Source organism: Phoenix dactylifera, chromosome 15 (assembly GCF_009389715.1).
Source record: "Phoenix dactylifera cultivar Barhee BC4 chromosome 15, palm_55x_up_171113_PBpolish2nd_filt_p, whole genome shotgun sequence".
In the NCBI taxonomy this organism is placed as follows: domain Eukaryota; kingdom Viridiplantae; phylum Streptophyta; class Magnoliopsida; order Arecales; family Arecaceae; genus Phoenix; species Phoenix dactylifera.
The window spans coordinates 9,870,573-9,892,528 of NC_052406.1; the positions used below are offsets into that span (position 1 = coordinate 9,870,573).

Consider the following 21,956-nt stretch of genomic DNA (forward strand, 5'->3'; position numbering starts at 1 on the left):
AAACGACGCCTGCTTAGCACTGTTCTCGTCGGAAGGCGATCCCAAATCACCTTCCATAAGAATAGGGCTGCCCTCGGGTGAAACCCGGACCTCCAGATCCATGTGCAATCCGGCCCCGACTCATGCTCCTGCTGGATAACACAAGAGAGATCACCCAATCTAACACTGGCCCGACACGAGGTACCCCACACTCTGACATCTGGCCCCGCACAATCTGGTACCGGAATAGAATAGATCCTCTCCGCTAGGTGTGTCCCGAATAGCTGTCGAAGGCTGGCCCCATCCCACTCTGCCCCTCTTGGTGCTAGGAGGTCGCACACCCATAGCTCCTCCACTGCCTCTATATCAACCATGGTCGGCCAGCACCTCAAAGGAAGAGCGTCCACCCATAGATCACTGGTCACATCAATGCTCTGCCCATCGCCGATCAGCCACCTGGTATTCGCCGACGCTGTCGGCAGGTACCTCTCGATCTCGCGCCATATGAAGGAGACTCGATGACTCCTCCGTGGCACCTCTGAACCCCCTCGACCGTATCTGGCCGCCATCACCTGACTCCAGAATCTGTGTGGCTCTAACATGAACCCGTATCTTGCGTTGTTTCTTTCGGAGCGCGTTTTCCGTCCTCCTCCTTCACAAGGACGGTTACGTGTCGGATTTCTGAGGCCCAGTGGCAGGGTTTCGGCGCTCGGCCGCGGACGCAGCAAGGGTTTCTAATTAAGGATGTCACCCGAATATTTTATCCACCCTCCAAACTGAGCAAGACGATTTTAATAAAATTAAATAAAAATAGTTTTGATGATAAATTTAAAAATTAAAAGTCGTTCAGTTTTAATTTTAATTATTATTTTGATGATTTTTTTATTTGAAACTGAATCTAAAATCTAATTTGAAATCAAACTTACTAATATCTAGTTTTCTTAATATCTTTTTATTTAGTATAAATCTAAATTACTAACTTCTTGTATTATTATTTTTAGATATATTTTCTAAATGAGTTAGTATGAAATATATTATGAAAATTATGAATAGCATATTTAATTTAATTATTTATATATAAAATTTTTGAAATGAATAAAAAAAATAAAAGGTTTTTGGTTTTTAAATTTCAGTTTTGCATTTTTTTGGGTTGGCAGTTATGGTTTTTTAGTTTTAAAAATTATTTAATATTAGTTTCGGAAGGCAGGCTGTAGATTTTGGTTTCTGTTTTCACTAATGATACTTAATCCGCCTCATTAATATTCCAATTTCTAATGTTTATAAGAACAATTGTCGCAAATTTTATGGTGATAGTGCTAATCCATCTACCATAATGATTAATTGAATGGGGATGAAGTGAGTTCTCGCCGCATTCCAAATCCACCATTTGGGTTGATATGGGATATGGCCTCATATTCCATAAAATACATCCCTAATAAGCATGCAAAACCTATTGGATGAAAACAACTTTCACAATATAAATTACTATTCTAACATGAGATAGATAACTCTAATATTATAAATAACAAGAATGACCCAAATATAATTTACGGTCGTCCGCTAGTATTAGAAATGTTCTATATCTTTTTTACCTCTCATTAGTAAATCTCAAATTCCAATGCTAAGCATCCTATGGCTCTTAAAAAAAAAAAAAAGAGCATGAACTAATAGCTCAATAAGAATACCCACATATAATAGTAGCAACAATAACAATAACAACACCAACAATACAAACAATAGTAGTAGTAGCAGCAGTAGTAGAACTAGAAAAAATAATAAAAAAAAGCTTTTCTAGATATTGAAATGAATGCCCGATCAAATTCAAGTATTTTGTATCAACTTGATACTTTTTCTTTGTGCCTTTTAAGGATTGTGCATTTGCATTTTTTTCTTTCTTCATTGTCAACTAAAATGTTTAATGTATTTCTAGGATATGCTATCAACAAATAATTAAATAAATTGTTATAATTCTACTTTGTCTCGCTTTCACTTTGTATTTCTCAACCTTCTAATTGAGAACTAAGGAAGAACTTACCAATAATAACAAGGGAGCAATGGCAATGAGATAAAAGCAGTTCATGGGATGAAATGTGATCAGCTTATGATGTAGTTTCTTTTGCAATTATCCACTCATTTGGATTTACTATTTATTGTTTATTATTAATAACTATCCAATTATTTATATATTTTAAAGAAGAAGCAGAAGAACATCCATGATTGTTGAATTTAGGGGTGGCAATTGGTTGAGTTGGGTTGGATAGAGTACAGGTCAAAGCTAAATTTTATTATTAAGATTTAGAATTTTTGAGCTAGACCTTTCTCAATTTGCTGGTGGATCGGAGGGGTAGAGAAACTGGGAGGAAGAAAGAGATGAGAAGACGTGGGCATGCGTTTTTTGACTTGATGCACACCAGAAGATTAATTGAATTGAGTAAGTCCTTACAAGATTAAACCAATAACTTGAAGGAAGGTTATTTACACTATATCATTTTCATTTTTGATAGATTCTTTTTGAACCAAACATTTGTTGATCTTAATAAATTAGCATATGGTAATAATTAATGAATAATAAAGAATTATGTTTTCTCCAGATCCCACTAACGAATATACACTCGCTGATGCGTTTGCAACAGAAGCACTGTACACTAGTTAAAAAAATATGCTCGAAGTAATTGTGTAACTTTTAAAGCTACCATCAATTTTACCTTATCTTAATTATTCTATAAACCTTAGGGTAAACATATCATTAAAGAATTTTTTAGGTGTGCTTGAATTATATAGGATTTATCACAAATTAGTCGCTTTGAACTCAAGTGAGAAAAAAAAATCAAGGATTATGAAAGAAAATTCTTTGGAAAAGAAGCTTATTAATTGCAACTTCAATATGCTTTTCCCCCCTTTTTGCAATAACCACCAGACAGAAATGACCTCAACCCTTGTTGTGTTGGATCAATCGAAAAAACACTAGTTTCAAAATTTATACTTGCAGTTTTATAAGAAAAATATGCACAAGTTTGATACTTCCTGCATAAATTTTGAATAAACTTGCACATTTTTCAATTGCTAGACCAATAGCATGGGTGGGCAGAACATTTCTATCATATGGTGAAAAATACATCACATTCCCGCAAAAAGAAAAAAGAAAAAACAAAAGAATACTTATCAAAGTTGCAGATAGTAAATGCCAGTCTCTTTTTTTAAAATCAAAATCCCCTATAATTAATGCAGCGGCCCCACAACAATACCCCTGTTGAATAGCATTAGAGCAAAATTATGCTAATTAGGGCTTTTAATGTAAAACAGGCATGAAAAATTTTACAATGCCTCCCTTTGCCAACAGCAGGGCATGGAAAAAATTTTACATTATACACCCTGTTTTACATAGCAGGGAGAGTTCACATTCTGATACACTGGTAATTGTACATCAGCCTAATGCTGTAATATACACTGGCTCAAAGAGTGGAGAACTGTAACTTAAAAGGAGACCGCAAGTTGATATTAAGTTTTCATAATTTGTGCCAATCATGGATTTCTTTTCCAATTACCAAGCCTGTAAGGCATCCACAGACCACCAATGGAGCCCAAACAAAATCATTGCCGCTTCAGAAAGTCCGGTAGTGCGGTCATGAAATGCAGCACTTGTTCTGGAGCTGGGTTTCAGGAGTCTGACACCAAGAACTTGGCAACTGCCTGATAAAGCTGCGCTTCCTCAAAGGGCTTGGAGACATAACCATCCATACCACATTTCATGCACTCCTCGTATGTTGCTTGGATGACATCGGCTGTCATGGCTAGGATTGGCAGGTGCCATTCAGCCATAGCAAAACCTTCCTCGGCAAGAGTTTCTTCTCCATTCCTGTTCTTTTCATTTGCCTTACCCTCCATCATGCGTATTTGCCGAGTTGCCTCAAACCTGTTAAAAACAGGAAAATGCATTTCTCATGGATTTCATTGTCTGTGCGGCGAAATAGATGGATGTAGATGTCATAAGCAATATTAAGAAATTCTTCCGTTACATAAATTTCTGGGATGCTTCTCTGATTTGCAGGATATTTGCTACTTCTGCAAGATCAAAGTTCCTATTGTTGACATCCATTAGAACTGGTGTTTAAATTGGAATTGTTAATGACATTTAATTGCCAACAACCAGATTTTGAAAGAAAAATAGAAGATGGTGAATTCTAGAGGTAGAAATAGTTGCAGCTAGTGTCGCCTAGAGTGCGTGACAGTTCAGCCACTAAGAAACTTAATATAGAGACATACTTTTTAAAAGAAAAAAACCCTATTCCAAGAAAAATCATATTAACAACAAAAAATTCACTTTAGTGCAAGGGTGTGACACTGAGTTAATATAGTTTAACACTTGGGAATTAAAGTAGTGCTAAGATGATGCTTCTACCTAAGCTGGGCACTCAATTTCTTCAATGCCAAGGAGTGTGGTGTTTTGCTGTGTCACTTTTGGCACTCAAAAAGCACCACTCCGCGAGCTTGTGTTTTTTGATTTTATTGGGTGCATTCGTACACGCATGGTATAAAGAACCCGCCAAAGCAGCAAAAAAAAAAAAAAATCAGTTTGAAGCGCCAAGTTAACACTACTTATGCTACACCTCTAGAGCTTTCACATGATTGCAGGCAGACCTGGGCCATCTATTGCATGTTGAACCATTTTTGCCATCTGAGTTGATGTCAAAAGGGTGCATAATATGGTGTACTTCCTGCCTATGTTTCTACACATAACTACGATCTGAGGTTGTTGGAAGGTTTTTCCCGAGAAGCATATCCTTTATTATGGAATTCATCAACAGATGATTGATCATCCATATTGTGTCAACTGCCAACAAAGGTTTAGTTGACACTAGTTTCTCTTCGGATCTATTGCAGGTAAAGAATGATTGTTCATATACAAGACATACCCATAGCTAGCTTGATTAATCATCACTATTTCTGCTAGAATGCATCATGCTTTTCAAGCAAGTTACTCTTGTTCCCATATGGACTCTTCGCTATGTGTGGACAATCCAGAGATGGAGGCGCTACCCTAGCTATGTATTCTTAAGGCCATTGAAGATTTGGCCAGTAGCGGTGGAACAAAAATTATGACAACACACAAGGGTCTACAAGAACCAGTTAATATTTTATGATATGAAGGTCAACTATTTTTATGATATGAAGGCCAGTTATAAAGGTCAACTATTTTTATGACATGAAGGCCAATTATAATGGTTATCTGCTTGCATAAGCAGTTAGCTTGAAATTTGACATTAGAGAAAACATTATATAGTATCAAGATCAATAATTTGTTTGTAACAAGGAAATATGGAATTTTAAAGATGCCTACGCTTAAATTTTGGTTTACATTGCTCTTTGTCTGAACTGAAAAGATATGGAAACATAAAGCTCAAAGAACATGAAAATTAATGGGTGTGTGTGTGTGTGTGTGTGTGTGTACATATGTCTGTGCGTGTGTGCTTGCATGCGCGTGCGCACGTTCGTCTGGCTAAATGCTCCATCCACCAATTCTAAAGGAACCATTCAAACAAGACTTTTCCTTTAAAAGACACCAACCTGGTATACTGGCAAAACATTATCAAAATCTCCAGAGGGAAGTATAAAAATTTTCATAACTAGAGAACTTGCAATTTACATGTAAATATAAAAACAGCTGTTTACATACCCATCCATCTCTGGCATTTGAACATCCATGAAGCAGGCATCGTACTTGTGTGGCAGTTGGAGGAGAGAAAGAGCATCTCTGCCACTCTCAGCACACTCCACCTTGGCCCCATACTTTTTCAGGACACCTGCAGCAACTCTGAGATTCACCTTATTATCATCAACAACTAAGATATTCTTTCCATCTAGCAGGCCATTAAGGAAAGCTGATCCTTTGGGCCTATCTCTACTTTGCTGTTTTCCCATTCCTAGCACTTCTTGAAAGCATGCGGCCACTGTGCTTGCTCTCAGAGGCTTCATGATCACAGTGTCAACATTAGATCCAGCCTTCATTTTATCAGATTCAGAAGTCGCAAGAAGGACCACCTTAGGCATTTCAGGAATGCACCCATTCTCTTTCAATTGTAATAGTTGATCCCGTAAGCAAACGTCCACTTTAGTACCCCATGAATCATGCTCAATTAACAAAATGAATGGTTGTTTGCTATACATACTGTAGAAATAACAGAGTACTGTGTTAAGAGACCTAAATAAAACATACTGCAAAAAAATTTGTCAATGGAATGGGAAAACACGAAAGTAGAATGACCTATGAAGTTTTGCAAGCCAACATTTTTCTTTTGCATAATTTTTTTTTTTTTTGGGGGGGGGGTGGGGGGTGGGGGGGTCAACAGAAGAAAATTACAGACAAAAACCAAATGGTGTGGTCATTCACATGAGCAGAAGACAATTGGTACTGAGAACATATAAAAACAGGATAACAAATTCCATGATGTCTAGGTTGTTATTTTCAAGGGAGAAGATTAGTAAATGTTGTCAAGGAAAATAATGAAAACTAGAATCTCATTATATAAAAAAGAGAGCCACCAAAATGTGTGTTTGCAGAGATGTTATTTACATGTTATTCACCAACATGCTCATGCAAATATGCGTGCGTGCGCACGCGCGCGCACAGAGAGAGAGAGAGAGAGAGAGAGAGAGAGAGAGAGAGAGAGAGAGCTTACCCAGATCTCAAGCAACCATTTTGTCCTTGTATTGCATTAAGTACCTCATTGATGGTGCTAACACATTCAACACTTATGCCCAACCTTTGTAGATGGTATCTTGTTACAGCACCTCTAACTGGTCTTCTATCAACTAAAATTGCTCCCATTCCTCTAAAACAGGTAGGTAGAGCCTCAGAAAGAGTTCTCTTTGTATCACCGCCTACACTCTTACCGCATCTTTGGAATACAGCAGTGAATGTGAATGTGCTTCCAATATGAGGACGGCTTACAAAGTTTATCTGCCCACCCATCAGTTCAACAAGACACTTACTGATGCTCAAGCCAATACCAGTTCCTCCATAATTCCTGGAGGTCGAGCTGTCAGCCTGCATAAAAGGTGTGAAAACCCGATTTTGGGCATGAAATGGGATTCCTATTCCAGTATCCTCTACAGTTACCATGAGAGTTACTTTATCAGCACGGTTGTCATATGGACTCCCATTTTCAGATGAATGAGGCCAGGTTTGCTCATGAGAAAGTGACAGCTTAAAATTTTCCCAACTGTTTCTCCTATCAGCAGCTTCCAAACCACTTAAAGTATCAAATACAGTACTGATGGATGTAAGTTTGGCTTCACCTGAAAGTCCATTCAAGCCTCTTTCGACTTTTGCATCCATGAACATATTTGAATGCTCAGCCAGATGAACATGGACAAAAATGTGGCCACGTTCAGTAAACTGTCACATTGAAAATAAATAACTGATTAGCTGTTGTAAATTACTTTAGATTAGTTAGTTGCTAGAAGTCTAGATCTATCAATGGCCCTCATGATGAGTTGTTATTTGATACCACAGTTCTTAGATCCATAGATCTTGGTATTTCAGGCTGTGAACTTCATAATAGAGAGAGGAAAGAGAAAGTAAACAATTATGCCATATACATATGCATTATACTTACTTTGACTGAGTTTCCCACAAGATTTGTGATAATTTGACGAAACCTCCCTGGGTCGCCCATGAGAATTTCAGGAACTCTGTCAGAAACATATACAGCAAGCTGCAGTTTGCAGAAGCAGCATCAAAACTGGGAAGGTCAGAATGAAATAGAGGAGTTTATTTATATTAAAAAACTAACCAACATAATGTAAGATATTTTTTATGATTACATAAATAATATAAGGGGATTGATAACCTACTCTCTGTTATGGTAGGTTATCAATCTACCCATTTTTCATTGGACAAAAAATACCCTTACTTTTTATAACTTTTGAGGGTATTTTATGTCATTTTACAATCCCACATTAATCACCCTCTCAACCCTCCAATTAATATTGTCTCCCTCCCTCTCTCTATAATACATATGTATATATGTACCTACCTACATATATACATATATACACACACACACACACATATATATTTATATTAATTGGGGAGTTGAGAGGGTGATTAATGTGGGATTGTAAAATGACATAAAATACCTTTAAAAGTTATAAAAAGTAAGGGTATTTTTTGTCCGATGAAAAATAGGTAGATTGATAACCTACCATAACAGAGAGTAGGTTATCAATCCCCATATATATATATATACCGGAGAGAGAGAGAGAGAGAGTATTAATTGAGAGGTTAAGAGGGTGAGTTAATGTAGGATTGTAAAAAGATATAAAATACCCTTAAGAGTTATAAAAAGTAAGGGTATTTTTTGTCTATGAAAAAATAGGTAGATTGATAACCTACCATAACAGAGAGTAGGTTATCAATCCCTGTAATATAATTGGAAAACAATGATTCAAAATGCCCACCCAAGCAACAACAAAAGCAGTATTGTAACAAATTGAAACAGTAGCTACTGTGATCATCACAAGGGGGCATGTATGTGGTATTTGACAGCTAGCATAGAGGGTCAAGCTCACCTCAATTCCCTTCTCTCTTGATTTTGCAGAAAACAAAGAAATGACATCATCTAGGACCGCTCGCAGGTCAAATGGCACCGACTCAATCTCCAACTTGCCAGCTTCAATTTTTGCGCGGTCAAGCACTTCATTTATCAAAGATATCAATGCCTTTCCACAGACTTGAGCAGTTTGGGCATAATCCTTTTGGGTTAGATTTAGGTTGGTATCTAGAAGCATATCTAGCATCCCTGGCATAAAAGATGATGGTAATCAGCTTTCAATTTGTGAAGGTTTTTATTTCTCAAGCCACTTAAGTAGAATCTAAGTATTAAAAGAAATTAGAGATTACCAAGGACACCATTCATGGGAGTTCTGATCTCATGAGAAACTGTTGCAAGAAACTGCCAATATGGAAACAAAATGATGATCTAGGTCAAATTATACAGTACATTAATTGCAGACAATATATTAAACAAAATATTACACCTGAGATTTAGCAACATCTGCAGCCTCTGCTTGTTTTTTTAGCTCTTCCATTTTTCTACAATCTTCCTTAACATTGTCATAGCGATTCCAAGCAGCATATAATATATATCCTGCTAGCATGCAGATCACAAAAACACCAGAAGGGGTAGTAATGGCTGACAACGGAATGGGAGGCTTCTTACTGTACCTGCCCAAGGAACCAGGCATTAGATCATCCTTGCATCTCAACATATGATCTAGGTAGCAAGCATCAATGACTGCTATTCTTACCTGCACTTCATTTGGTGCCTCCGGAATGGATCTCCAAAATCAAGCATGCTGATGTGTGAAAATGACATGTAACCATCAGGAAATTGGGGCCCATACATGATCAAGGGCTCAGAAGTGTTGGTGACATCATACACATTCACCATAATATCCTGATTTCCAGCGAGCTGCCTCAGCAAGTTTTCCACAAGTGACTCGACATCAAAAGCTCCTCCAAGATACCTAGTTTTGAATGGCTATATCAAGCATGGAACGGTAGAAACAAAGGGAAACAAACCTTTCCAATGAAAGAGAAACTTAAGAAATCTAGAAAATTATTAATGAAGACCAGTTTCTAAGTGCTCATACTTATCACCAGCACTAAGAGGAAATGGGCATCACTCACAATAACCTCAGATCATACTAATCTGCTAAAGGGGTTAATTCTTCCAATTTTGAAATCTCACAGGAGACCTAATCTGCATGTGAAGCAGTAAAGGAAGTGCAGTAAAATAAAAATTTCATCAAAAGGTACCTTGACAACTGGCTTCTTTACTGCAAATTAACAGCTAGGATGCATTTTGCTTACGACAATGGTATCATGTTAGCTTTTCCTGATCTACTTAATAACTTTCTAAAAGATTGCATTTAGTAGCTTCTTACGTATTGGCATAAAGCAATAATGCCTGAATTGCACTGGAAAGAGAAATAGCGCAGACAGGGTGACCTCATAAAAGGTTACCATTTGCTGCTGGTGGTAGAATCCAGAGTTTGTAAAATCTAACATTCTGGAAATAAATCTTAACAGGCCATCCGACCATCATGGCCAATAAACCAATACATTTCCATACAAAAAATAATGTAATTTTGTGTAAAGTCATTAAATGTAATACGTTAAAATGAATCAGTAGGCAAAATCAGTTTTAAAAATGGAAAGAAATTCTGGCCTCTAAATTGGACCAAAAAAAGAATCAAGTTAGGGAAGGGGGGAGAGCCAAGACCCTCTGTGGTACATGATTTGCACTGCCGAGAGTGGAGTGGTACAACCTTGAATGGTCGCCACATCATCCGATCATAGGATGGACAGCTATCAAACAGGGTGCAGTGTATGATGCGGAAAACACACCGTGTATGGACAAAATGCCCATCCTGTTTGATAGCCATCCATCTCCATGATCAGACGACATGGCAGCCATCTAGGGCTGTACCACTCTCTGCAATGCAAATCGTATAGAGGATCAACGCTAGCCAAAGTAATATTTCCACAGCAATCACTTATCAGGGTACATGTCATAGTTTATATTTTCTGTAAATATTAAAGTAGGAGAATATTGATATTTTTTTCCTTCCCAACTTTGAGGTAATTAATCAAGATAAGAAGACAAGCGCAGACAATCAAGCGAAAGAAATGGGTTTTGGGGTAATAATGCAAATTGTACTCATATTCTATAAGATTATACTTCTTGGACCTTATTTATCTTTTGTCTGATAAACTTTCCATGCAATGCTATGTCATTGATATCTGAAGACAGGTCCAATCCACATATGAAGAGAAGGTTAAAAGTACGTAATGTGACCCTATAGAAGCAGGATATCTCACCCTGCAGCTGCTTCTATGCGTTCTTCTTCCGTCGCATCAGCAGGAAGACCTGAGCGATATACCGGAAATGTCAAGACCACACCCAGATGATTGGATCCCAGCAGTCTGAATGGGCTTGTAAGAACAGCTTTGCCAGTAGCCCTGGCCCTCAATATATTTTCTCGATCCTCCTGCAATGTAAGCAGAGTAGAATTTGACACTATCAGAAAGATAGCAACTTGAGAAGTAAGTGAAGAGGAGTCATGGATATCATCAATGAACCTCTCCAGACATCATGTCAAGGGCTTCAATGTAGGAGACGGTCTCCTGAGAATATATCACAGGTGCATACTCATCTTGAACTGGGGATGGCTCCTGTTTCATAGTCTTGATCGTCCAGCCCTGCTGATTTTCAAACAACTCTCTTTCAGAATGAACAACCCGTTGAGCATATGCCACTCCACTGAGCAATGGCCGCTCGAATGCCGTCCTTGCTGTGTAATCTGCAAATGTCTCCTGAAAGAGAACTCTGATCAGGAAAATACCAACCAACCAAAAAATTGGCATATGAAACGGAAGACTTTTTTTTTTTTTAAGGGCGAGCAAAGAGCACTGAGACTATAAAGTTTGACCAAAGATCTAAGAAATTAAATAAGAAAAATAAACCTTAATTGGAAAATCAAACAATTTGAATCAGAGCAGTAATTGCAGATGATGTTTTATCTCTATCTTAGCAATCCCAAGCTGGAAAAAGAAAAATTTCAAACAAGACCAGACAAAGTATCATTACAAGAAAGAAAACAATAATGACTCAATCTATGAATCAACGTTTAAGATTTACCAAAGAGAAAACCGTAGGAAAAAAAATCATGAAAGGAAAGAAGTTTCCAAGGAAAGTGATAATCATCGCTACCAGGGCAAGTTGCTAGAGTCCAAGCAAAACAAATCAACAAAAAGAACATGAGAAGATGAAAAGAAGAAGAAGTTCGCAGAGAAATATAAACCAGTCTATCATAGTATAGCTCTATTTCTCCTACCTGATCGAGGGCGGGCGGGTGCTTCTGGTAGTGGAAGGTGGAGACGAGGATGGCGAGGGCATGGACATGGTTGACGCTCACTGCAAACTGGTCCTGCAACATCCTCGCACGCTCCTCGCACATGCTCACCAGCACCTCCTCAGCCTTCCTCATGCTCACCCTCCTGATGTAGCAATGGAGTCCCACCCATATCCCCACCGAGGCTGCCATCCACAGCACCACTATCGCCTTGCGGTTCAGCCACCACCTCCGGTCCCCTGCCGCCATCTCCACTGAAAAACCCACGACCCGAGCTCTCAACCCTCCTCCCTCGGTCCCTACTCTTCTTCCCCCACTTCGTACCAGGTGAAAATCCCAGCTTTCTTACTCCTTCATGTTTCCCTTTCCACAAGGAGTAAAAAGAGGGCAAGTCCGTGACGTCTTCTCCACTCTCCGCTCCTGCAAGTAGAAATTAACCAGGGAAAAAGTAAGAATGATGAACGAGAGGACCGTATAAATACTAGAAACGAAACAAAATAAGAAAGGATAGCCCACGAATCTCAAAGAGCGGGATCCAGGGGCAAAGACTCCACCTTTATCTTCGTCCGCTATCGCTTCCAAGGCATCACAAAGCCCAAGGGAGTCCGCAGATCCGACAAACGTGGGCAGAGAACAAGAACAGCGAAGCAGAAGAGGGGGGGGGGGGGGGGGGGAGGTGGCACAGGAATATCTCGATCGATCTCCTTTCTTTTTCGGGGGTGCGATGGAGGAAGGCGCAGAAATTATTCTAGATAACTCCCTTTCCCGACTCGACTGAATCGAATCCGCGGATTTCACAATATACACGGCGATTAAACTATTGCCTTCCTTTCGGATTATCTCCCTATTCTAATTCTTAAATCTCCAACCTCAGGCCCACCTCTCAATTTTTTTTTTTAATGACTATACTCTCTCTCTCTCTCTCCCCCTCTCTCCCTCTCTCCCTCTCCCTGTCTCTCCCCCCGCCTTCGGGTCAACAGAGGGGGAAAACTTGGGTTTTTTATCTACTACTACTTTGGATCGATCAGAGAGCAGAAACGCACCGATCAGAGACCTGAGCTCAAAAACACTTATTCCTCTACTCCTTTTCCCTTCTTTTTCGTTGGTGCCAGCCTAAAGGCCGAATTTTTTTCCATTCTCCAAGCTCTAAAATCTCTTCTTCATGTTTCTAGCAACCTATTTCTTGGGTTTTTTCTCCCTTCTGCAGCTCGACCTTTTGTGTTCTAAAGAGATACGCGGATCGGAACATATGAAACCGACCTCTAGGGCTGCATGTCCCCAACTACGATTCGATTTGTTAAGGGCTTGGGAGAGAGATCATTCGGATCGGCGTGGAGACAAGTCGGACCGCCGGATCTCGTCTGCTCTCGATTCAATCATGGGAGCCCCCCCGCCATTCTCTAATGGCGGAAGGGGTGGAGGATCGAGAGCAGGAGAAAGGGTTAGGGTTTTACTTTCGTCCAGAGAGCGAAGGCATCATTAAGCTCGAATGTTGCCGTCTCGAAGATTTCGGACAGCGACGCCATGACGGCTGAGTGGACTCCGAATTTACCAAAACCACCCCACTCTACGGCTCTTTCCTCTTCAAAAGCGAGGGCATTTGCGTCCATGTCGGCAATACGTGGACTCGAATATGGTATTTGATGGTCTGAACTTATCCCCAACATTCAACCAAATGACATTCATGTCCCTCGTTTGGGAACCTTCTTATCCAGCTAATACGCATTATATCTATTAATTATTACCCATTAAACTCTAATTTATTTGCCCGGTAAATACTTTGTATTTTTTTATTCCTAATCCGGAACTGCTTAGCTTCAATCTTCCCTAATAATGTTTTTTGCAATGAGTACTACACATAAAATAAAGATATAATCTGGCAAAATCAGTACTAATGTCATATGAAATGGTACATCTACATGTTGTAAAATATTAATACAGAATAATATTATATTTCTTAAGCAGTTAAGCCATCAAATAAAGGTCACCATTCTCTTGTAATAACAAAGAACGTCCAAAAACTAACAACTATTAGATAGCTGATCTAGTGGTTTGACAAGTTGTGAAGGACAGATTAATCATCGTGACAAAACCTGAGATGGATGGAGTTTACGTATGATAAGCACTCTGATATGACCTCAACTCTATCACGGGTTAGGCTCAAAGCTGCGGTCCAAAGAACGCTCGCATGCCATCATTTTATGCAAGGTTCCGGTTGGTCCGTCAACTTTGTGGAAGAGTACTCGCATGTCTCATGTCATATGGTGGGTTGTACCATTAATTGGACCATTGCATGTACGGGTGATGGCGCTTAATTGAAGACGTGAAAAGGTTAGTGACGTGTGAGAAGGTTTTCAACGTTGATATAGATCCACCTACAATTATAGGATCCTAATAAGTCGCCCTACGATATTAGCCATGAATGATTAAAATCTATTATAATGGGGTTGTTGGATTTATCGCTCCTGCATCGCCTGCAGGCTTTGCGAGCCTAGAACTTCCATTCAAGCTCATGGGATTGCGTTGGACACGTGGAAGGCATGCAAGGAGATGTATGGATGATCATGATGATATGATATGTAGATAGAAAATTAAATATATATGGCTAGAATACTCCTGTAGTTAAATTAATTGTTGAAAAGAAAATTTAAAGAGCACCATAGAAGGGTTTTTCTTTTTTTTTTTGAAAAAATAGCTCTTAAGAAAAGAGTTGGCTAAGTTTTACAGCTGATGGAATTGTAATTACCATATGGCCTAAGGTTGAAGTACTTCATGTTGTCATTTGATTATTAAATAAGTTTGGATAACTAAGACTTTGCAATTTGAGGTTGCAAGTGCAAATAGAAATGGATGCAGTGCATAGCTGTTGACAGCCAACCTGCTTCCACCTTAGTTTGCTTTGGATGGTTGTCCTAAGAACAAATGAGATTATACTTTGTCATTTAATGAATATGAAGTTTTGATAGAATTATTTGTATTTGCTATCATCCTCAAAGAGCGACAGCAACCATCTGATCTAGTTTAATTGATTCAATAGAATACTCTGTATGCAACTTCAACTGAGAAATTTTCATGATTCATATATTTGTGTGATCCAATTCTTGATTCATAGGTAGCATGTAAGCCAAGGATAAATTTTATTGCAACCTGATTTATGGTGGAGATCTAGCACCACTAATATTGTATAGCGGTTTTGATGTAATTGTCTAGTGCCATAAATTTAGCAAGTGATGATTTATTGAATTATACATGAGCATGAGTATCTTATGTGTTCCCCGCACTCGGGAGATCATCATTTATCCATAATCGTTAGATAGACCAAACAAGAACATTTAGACATAGCTATGATCACTCCACAAACTATTGATGAGCCTACGTGGCAAAGGATCTTTTGAAGGTTGGCAAGTTCTTATATCAAAATTGCAACTTAATATTAATTCAAAGTCCATATAAATAAATAACTCTGCATATAAATAACATTTCAGAAGTTTTCAAAATCTGCATGTGATTTTACCTTTATGACCAACTAAAGTGTTAACGTCCATAGCCTACCAAACAGCACTTAATCACCCAACATCATGATAACCTACAAGGTTGCTCAATGTTTACTAGGGCACAGTGAAATTAGTTTTGAGACGGCATTTCATGCTGGAGCCCATATGGCATGATGCAAGAATCTGAGACGAAGCTTGTGCAGGCAACTGAGAAGTCTTTGGCGGAGATCATGGTGTCATAGACAAGGCACAATGTGAGATATAATGGATTTTAAGTTCTTATAAACTTTGCAAGTATATACGAATTTGATCTTAACCTAGGCTTGGAGGGTTTGTCATTGAGATGTGGCTGTACAGTCTTGGTGACTTACTTCTATCCACTCTTACTATTTTCTTGATGTCTAGCCAGGGCTAGGGTGGTCCAGTGGAGCCTCTATGTCATGCATTTTAGGTTTCAATGAAAGAATGAACAAAATTTCTATCCAAAAGTAGTATAAAAAAAGAAACCTACTTATATCATAGGTTTGGTCTGCATGCAGTAGTGATAATAATATGCAAAATATTCTCTAAAGTAAAAGAAAGGAATGCTGAAACTCGAACACCACTCTAAACGAGTGCTAACTCAGATTTGTTGAGATTATTAGCATATTTTCATGTTGAGTAGTTGCATTTGATCTTTTTATTAAGGGACCAAATCTTGCAGTGTGAAACAATTAACAAGCGCAAATCTTGTATGTATACTTATGTCGAATGCGTTTGTCAATTTAATGGTGTTAAATCTTCATAGTGGTGTGGGAACAGAAAGTGCAAAATCTTGTGTATATATATATATATATATATATATATATATATATATTTTTATGTCGAATGTGTTTGTCAAGTTAATGGTGCTAAATCTTTTTAGTGGTGTGGGAATGGCAATTAACAAGTGCAAATCTTGTATATATACTTATGTCGAATATGTTTGTCAAGCTAATGTTGCTGAATCTTCTTAGTGGTGTGAGTACGGCTATTATCAATGTACAAGTTTCTACGCTAAACTTAGGCCGGCATTTGGAATAAGAAAGACCCGTGGAAGACAGGAAGAACCATTGGATGGCATATGTCAAACGAAGGACAATCAACTTCAACGGTCCCATGATGATCCTCCAACAACAAAAGCTTGTGGGGGCCCCCAATTGATGCCTCTTAAGACTTGATGCAATTGTTGCTGCTTTTTTTTTTTTTAGAAAAAAAATATACAAAGGATTATTGTCCACTGGACCAAACCATATAATCTTTATTTATCTATTTATTTATTTATTTGTTAAGAATCATTGCCAAGTACTTACAACAAAGGAAATTGACCTTTAATTAATTTGCTAACTGAACCTTATTTTATATGCTAATATTTTGTGAAATTGTCAATCCAATGATTATAAAACTAAAATTTTTTATGGTCGCTGTCATGAGTCAGCCTTATTTGACAAACAAAAGTAAAGGGCTTAGGAGGGTAGTGGAGGTTTAACAGTGTTTTGATGCTCTTGCTTTATAATACCTAACATGCAAAGCATCTTCTCCATTGTTTGGGTTTTTTTTTTTTTTTTTCCTTTCCATGATCTATTTTAATTTTTGGGCACTGCTGCTGACTTGTCACCGAACACACTGAAAATATGTTGATCTTGCATAAATTACACCAAAGTGCACGATATGCCTAGTTCAAATGTAGTTGTCATGCTATCCTCATGAAAAAAAAGAAAAAAAAGAAGAGGAGTTGGCAGCTATTTTAGTTGTCAACATATTTGTTTAAAGATAAATCAGCTTGTAAGATATTTTTTAAGGAAAGCTTATAGTTATTGATAGCCTGCATAATGGAAGTAACTCTCTGCTAATTGAACTCAATAAATTATTAGACATGCAAGTCATAATCTCATAATTAATAGTAATGATTATATGGATTTAGTGGACTTGCTTGCACCTCATGCTAGAAGAAAGCTAAATCTGCCTACTCCATTGGCTGCTTAGCTAGCTGAATGGTGGTCTTAGAATGGCCAAACCTTATCTGAAGGCATCTTTGCCTTGTAGAAGTCCAAGCAGAAGAATATTTTGAGATAGAAACCAGAACCTAACTCAACTTAAGCCGAAACTATTAAAATTTTATAGGATCCGGTTATCTATCTACTTTTCACTAACTATTTTATATGGGACTAAATCTCATATCACCCCCTTTATGTATGAGCTAATTGCAATTAATTCCGCCTTGAGTCCGGTCCATCACTTTGCATTCGAGTTTTGTACTCAAACTATTCCTGCATGCATCTCGTGTCACAGAACTACTCTTTGAGAGTTACACGATATATTAACTAGTATATAACTCTCCACTCCAAGAATAATCCATTCTTCCAAGAACTACGCTTGAACTCGTGCTCAAACTCAATACGTTGCTCCTCAAATCCAGAACCTTGCTCCATGAAGCTCACTTGCCGCTCCCCATTTGGGACGCTGCATGTTAATGTTCTTCACGGGAACTACTAATTTAAGTGCCCTTACAGCTTAAAGAGTTCATTCGGGTTGATCGGCCATCTGCTCTAATACTACTTGTTAGGGAGAAACGGAAAGTTTGAGTTTAATTAAGATGCGGTTTTGATATAGAAGTCAAAACTCAATTTAACTTAAACCTAATTATTTTGTGGGACTAAACCTCATACATGATGCTCAACAGGTAGTGCTCGTACATATTTAAGTCCCAATGTCACAGATTTTGAACTTGTGACCTCATTTGAGGGGGAGCAAGGCAGTAATCACTATCCAAGTTGTGGTAGGTATAATTATAGTTATTTTTAACTAAATAGTATATTTCTGGCCTTTGGACTTGTGTTTGAAGCTATAAGCTAAGGATACCTGGACTTGTGTTTGGCCTTTAGCGCGCCATTCCTGACCACATCAAAAGTTGAAGGGAAAAGTTGATATCATAATGTAAGAAAAGCTGAAGTTTTAACCCCTCAATTCGAACGTTGTTCTGCAGTTGTATCGGTTTGACACGCCTTCTCAAAAGCCTTACCAAAGCCGACTATCTTTAAATCTTTATAGAAAATGGATCTCTTCACGGTACTATTTCGCTATTGATCGTTCAGGAGCATTTCGCCATGCAAGGTGGTCCTGATAGCTATCACAAGATATTTAGCAGCCTTCTAGAATTCTTGCTTTTGATGTCGAAGACTTTTCCTTTTTGCTGGAAAAGAAGAAAAAAAAGCTTCTTTTGAGTTAAAAGAGAAACTGGAGTAATTGAATTGGTTTTGACACCCGAGTAATCTTAGATAGGATTAAAGGTTCTCATGCTTGATTTTGAATCTTTTGCTGTGCGTGTCTTGCACCGCAGAAGAGTATACAAACCAACTTTGTACCGCCGCATGTCATCCATCTTGAAGACGAATTGCTATCTCAACTCTCAAAAATAGGGAGGGCTATATTTAGCCTTCCGTCTTTTTGATGAATGATATGATAGCTATCCAGGACTATAAAATTTTTTGCAGAGCAAAACAGGCACCGCAGAGGATCTCAAATTCCTCAAGCTTAGAGGGCAAGTCTTTGTGCAAGCAAAAGTTTTGGTGGGTATGCTATTTGGAAAATAGATATGCAAGGTCCTTAGATGGTCGTGGGAGCTGCAACATTGCTTTTCTTAGCGGAAACCTGTGCTTGAATGCAGGGATGCACTCGTGACGTGCTATGAAGAACCATAAAGATGTACGAATAATGAGTAGAATGATCGAGCTTGTGATTGGCTAGCATCTTTGATCCAAATCATGGACGAGTCACGGCCATGGTGTTGGGTGCTTAGAAGCTGGAAAATGCGAAACAAATTACTCCACGGCGTGGTTGGTCCTTTTCCACTTCGAAAAGAAGGGATGGGCAGATCCAGCATGCCAGTGCTATACTGCTTAAGGGCGACTCGGCGATAGTCATTGGCAGGATCTATCAGAGAGCAGGAGGGGTGGGCGACTATCACCTACTGCTCAGAAATATCCGAGCGATGGTTAGTGATAGGATGGCCTTGCAGGCCAAGCATGTATATAGAAAGACTAGTTTCGGAATTTATTATCTTTTGACTTTTTTTAGATGTATTCGTACCCGCACTATATAATACATCCATTCTAGCAAAAAATAAAATAATAATAATAATAATAATAATAAAACCCAATAAGTCAATAACATATGAATTTTCTTAGCATGGTTTCCCAATGGACAATAATCCAAGTGAGTGGATGAACGACCAACTTTCCAAAGTTTTCTGCCAACGTTCCAACCAATATATATATAAACATCATGTCTGACTTCTCTTTGTCCTTTGTTAGGAACGCAACCTATCCTACGACCTAATCGATGTCACGGGGCAGGCCTGAGACAGTGACACCCAGCCCTCACGCTAGTTGTGTGTACGCTGCATGTGGCATACAATAATTGCCACACCATATATGGATTCATATGTGGAGTTTGCGTCATCACTTTGGATCAACCTATTCAATCAAGACATGCTCAAATACAAGTACACTAATTAAGTTTGATTTGTTGGAACACAATGTTGGAACAAGAATGCCAATGATTAATCTTAAACAAGTTGAGTGGGCACCCTAAATTGGATAATGTGCCTCAAACACATATGCCAACAATTAATATTAAACACAAATCCAGGAGAAGGTAGCATGATACACATTGCTTGCAATCTCGATCAATGCATAGTCAATCAGACTTGTGGATGCGAATGGATGGGCGAGGATTTTAGGCAATAATGATAAGCTTGATACATGTCATGGTGAAAGAATCATGCTTCTTCACACAGGCTACTTGATGATGGGGTTCGGATAGAGCTGAGTTGAGAAACATGCAACTCCTGCAAGGTCAAGTAGCATATGTAAGTGCATTGCCTCAACGTACATTTGTTTGATTCTTCCGCACGTCATGAGAAACTTGCTCCCTTTGGTTCTCTGAGCTCCTTTATTCCGCTTTTGTCTCTTCTCCCAAACAACTCTTTATTGTTTATTAGCGTGCATACACTTGACTTGGTCCAAGCACAAGCAACGAAGGTTTTCATAGAAAAGTATAATGAAGGTGGTAGCTGATCATTGGGACCGTATTACTTGATGATGTTCGGTTAGGGTATGTCTTCATGCATGAGATGGGTTGAGTTTAAGTAGGATTCGCCTACTAACTTCATGGAACGTCCACGGGAAGACCGCCTCAGAAGGACCACAAGATCAGGTGGTCACCATGGTTTTGGTTGAGTCGACAGGGACAAACACTACGTCTCAAGTCTTAGGTTATGAGTGCTTTAGGCAAGGTGGGCCCTCTCTTGCCACAGGTCTTCCCATTTTAGATCATTATGCACCAGACTGATCAGAACATAAGAAAGAGAAAGATAAGGCTACTTTTATAAGGAATTTACGTTGTAATCAATTAGAGTTGAAGACGTACGATGCACGTAAGAAAGCAGGGTATGCTGGGCCATGCAAAATAGCGAGCAAGAGAAAGCTGCACATGAATTGAAAGGACAGTCCAAGCCCCCAGCAATTTGCTGTACCTAGCCAACGTCGATGCCTTGGACTGTGTTTTTTTGCAGTTGTAAGTTGCTTGCAGCTGGTGTTAAATAAAAAAAAATAGTCCAAGATAAATATAAGCAGAAGTGGAGTTACTTTAGGAGTGGAGTCACATCACATCCTGATCGAGCATCCCTATTATATGGATGGAGATTAAAAAAAGATTTTTGGATTGTTTGATTGACTAGTTTTTTTAAAAGAGACATACCAAAAAGAACTCAAAATGAGTAACTTCTATAAAAAAAGAAGAAGATTATTTGGTTTTTAATCAAATATATTTTATCAAATATGTCAGGTCGTGAAATCTGAAAAATAATGTTTTTACAAAGAGTCATATTTTTATGATTATTTATTCTATATAAATTTATAAGGGATCAAACAGCCCCTTGGAGCTTCTGAGCAACAATGTAACAAGCAGGGAGAAAGTTTATGGATTGTGGCCGGTTGGTTGCTTTGCAAGTTTTCCTACTACGCGCACGATAACATATTGCAACTTGAGCATTTCAATGGATGGTTGGAAATGGAAATTTTTTTCTATGTCGTATAGTGTTGATGATGATGCGGCAGTGCAATGATGGTGGTGCATGTCATGATGTTGAAGTAGCAGGCATGACAGTGATGAAGCAATAATAATGGAGATGGTGGCATGGTGATAAAATTAGTAATGATGATGGTAGGGTTTGGTTGGTGGGTAATGCATGATCCGTCGTTGTGATGAACAGAAGCATCTCTTTTCATGCAAAGCCTAATAATAGATGGCTCTCTGCCATTAGCAGCTTAGCTGACCTGCTATAAAGCAGTGCTCTTCTTTAATCTGAACCAGATGACTGTACTTGGTTGGGGTGATGAAGGCCTGCTCTGCGTGGAAGGCATATGACAAGCTCTTTGTACAAGGTCATTGGCCTACTCCGGGCGCAAGCATCAATCCTAACACAAATACCCCTTGAAACCTCCACTTTATCTCTGTGATAATTTCAAAATCCTGAAATGCATC

The 21,956-nt window shown here is 38.6% G+C and overlaps 1 protein-coding gene across 3 annotated transcripts; it reads right to left on the reverse strand.

The window, feature by feature from the left end:
• Positions 1–3,239: 3,239 nt before the first annotated feature.
• Positions 3,240–13,359, reverse strand: LOC103705815 (probable histidine kinase 4). 3 transcript variants are annotated; one of them, XM_026804169.2, is made up of 12 exons: positions 12,453–13,359; positions 11,881–12,318; positions 11,126–11,359; positions 10,865–11,034; positions 9,289–9,507; positions 9,019–9,199; positions 8,882–8,933; positions 8,551–8,780; positions 7,596–7,694; positions 6,657–7,375; positions 5,654–6,145; positions 3,240–3,892 (listed from the first exon to the last, which is right to left on the reverse strand). In XM_026804169.2, exons 2-12 carry the CDS (start codon positions 12,145–12,147, stop codon positions 3,637–3,639), a joined length of 2,919 nt encoding a protein of 972 aa, XP_026659970.1. In that variant the 5' UTR covers positions 12,148–12,318; positions 12,453–13,359; the 3' UTR covers positions 3,240–3,636. The 3 variants fall into 3 exon arrangements, with proteins under 3 accessions (XP_026659970.1, XP_008787902.1, XP_026659969.1); XM_008789680.3 differs by having other exon boundaries at positions 9,019–9,205; positions 12,453–13,358; XM_026804168.2 differs by lacking the exon at positions 12,453–13,359 and adding an exon at positions 12,415–12,430 and having other exon boundaries at positions 9,019–9,205.
• Positions 13,360–21,956: the final 8,597 nt, after the last annotated feature.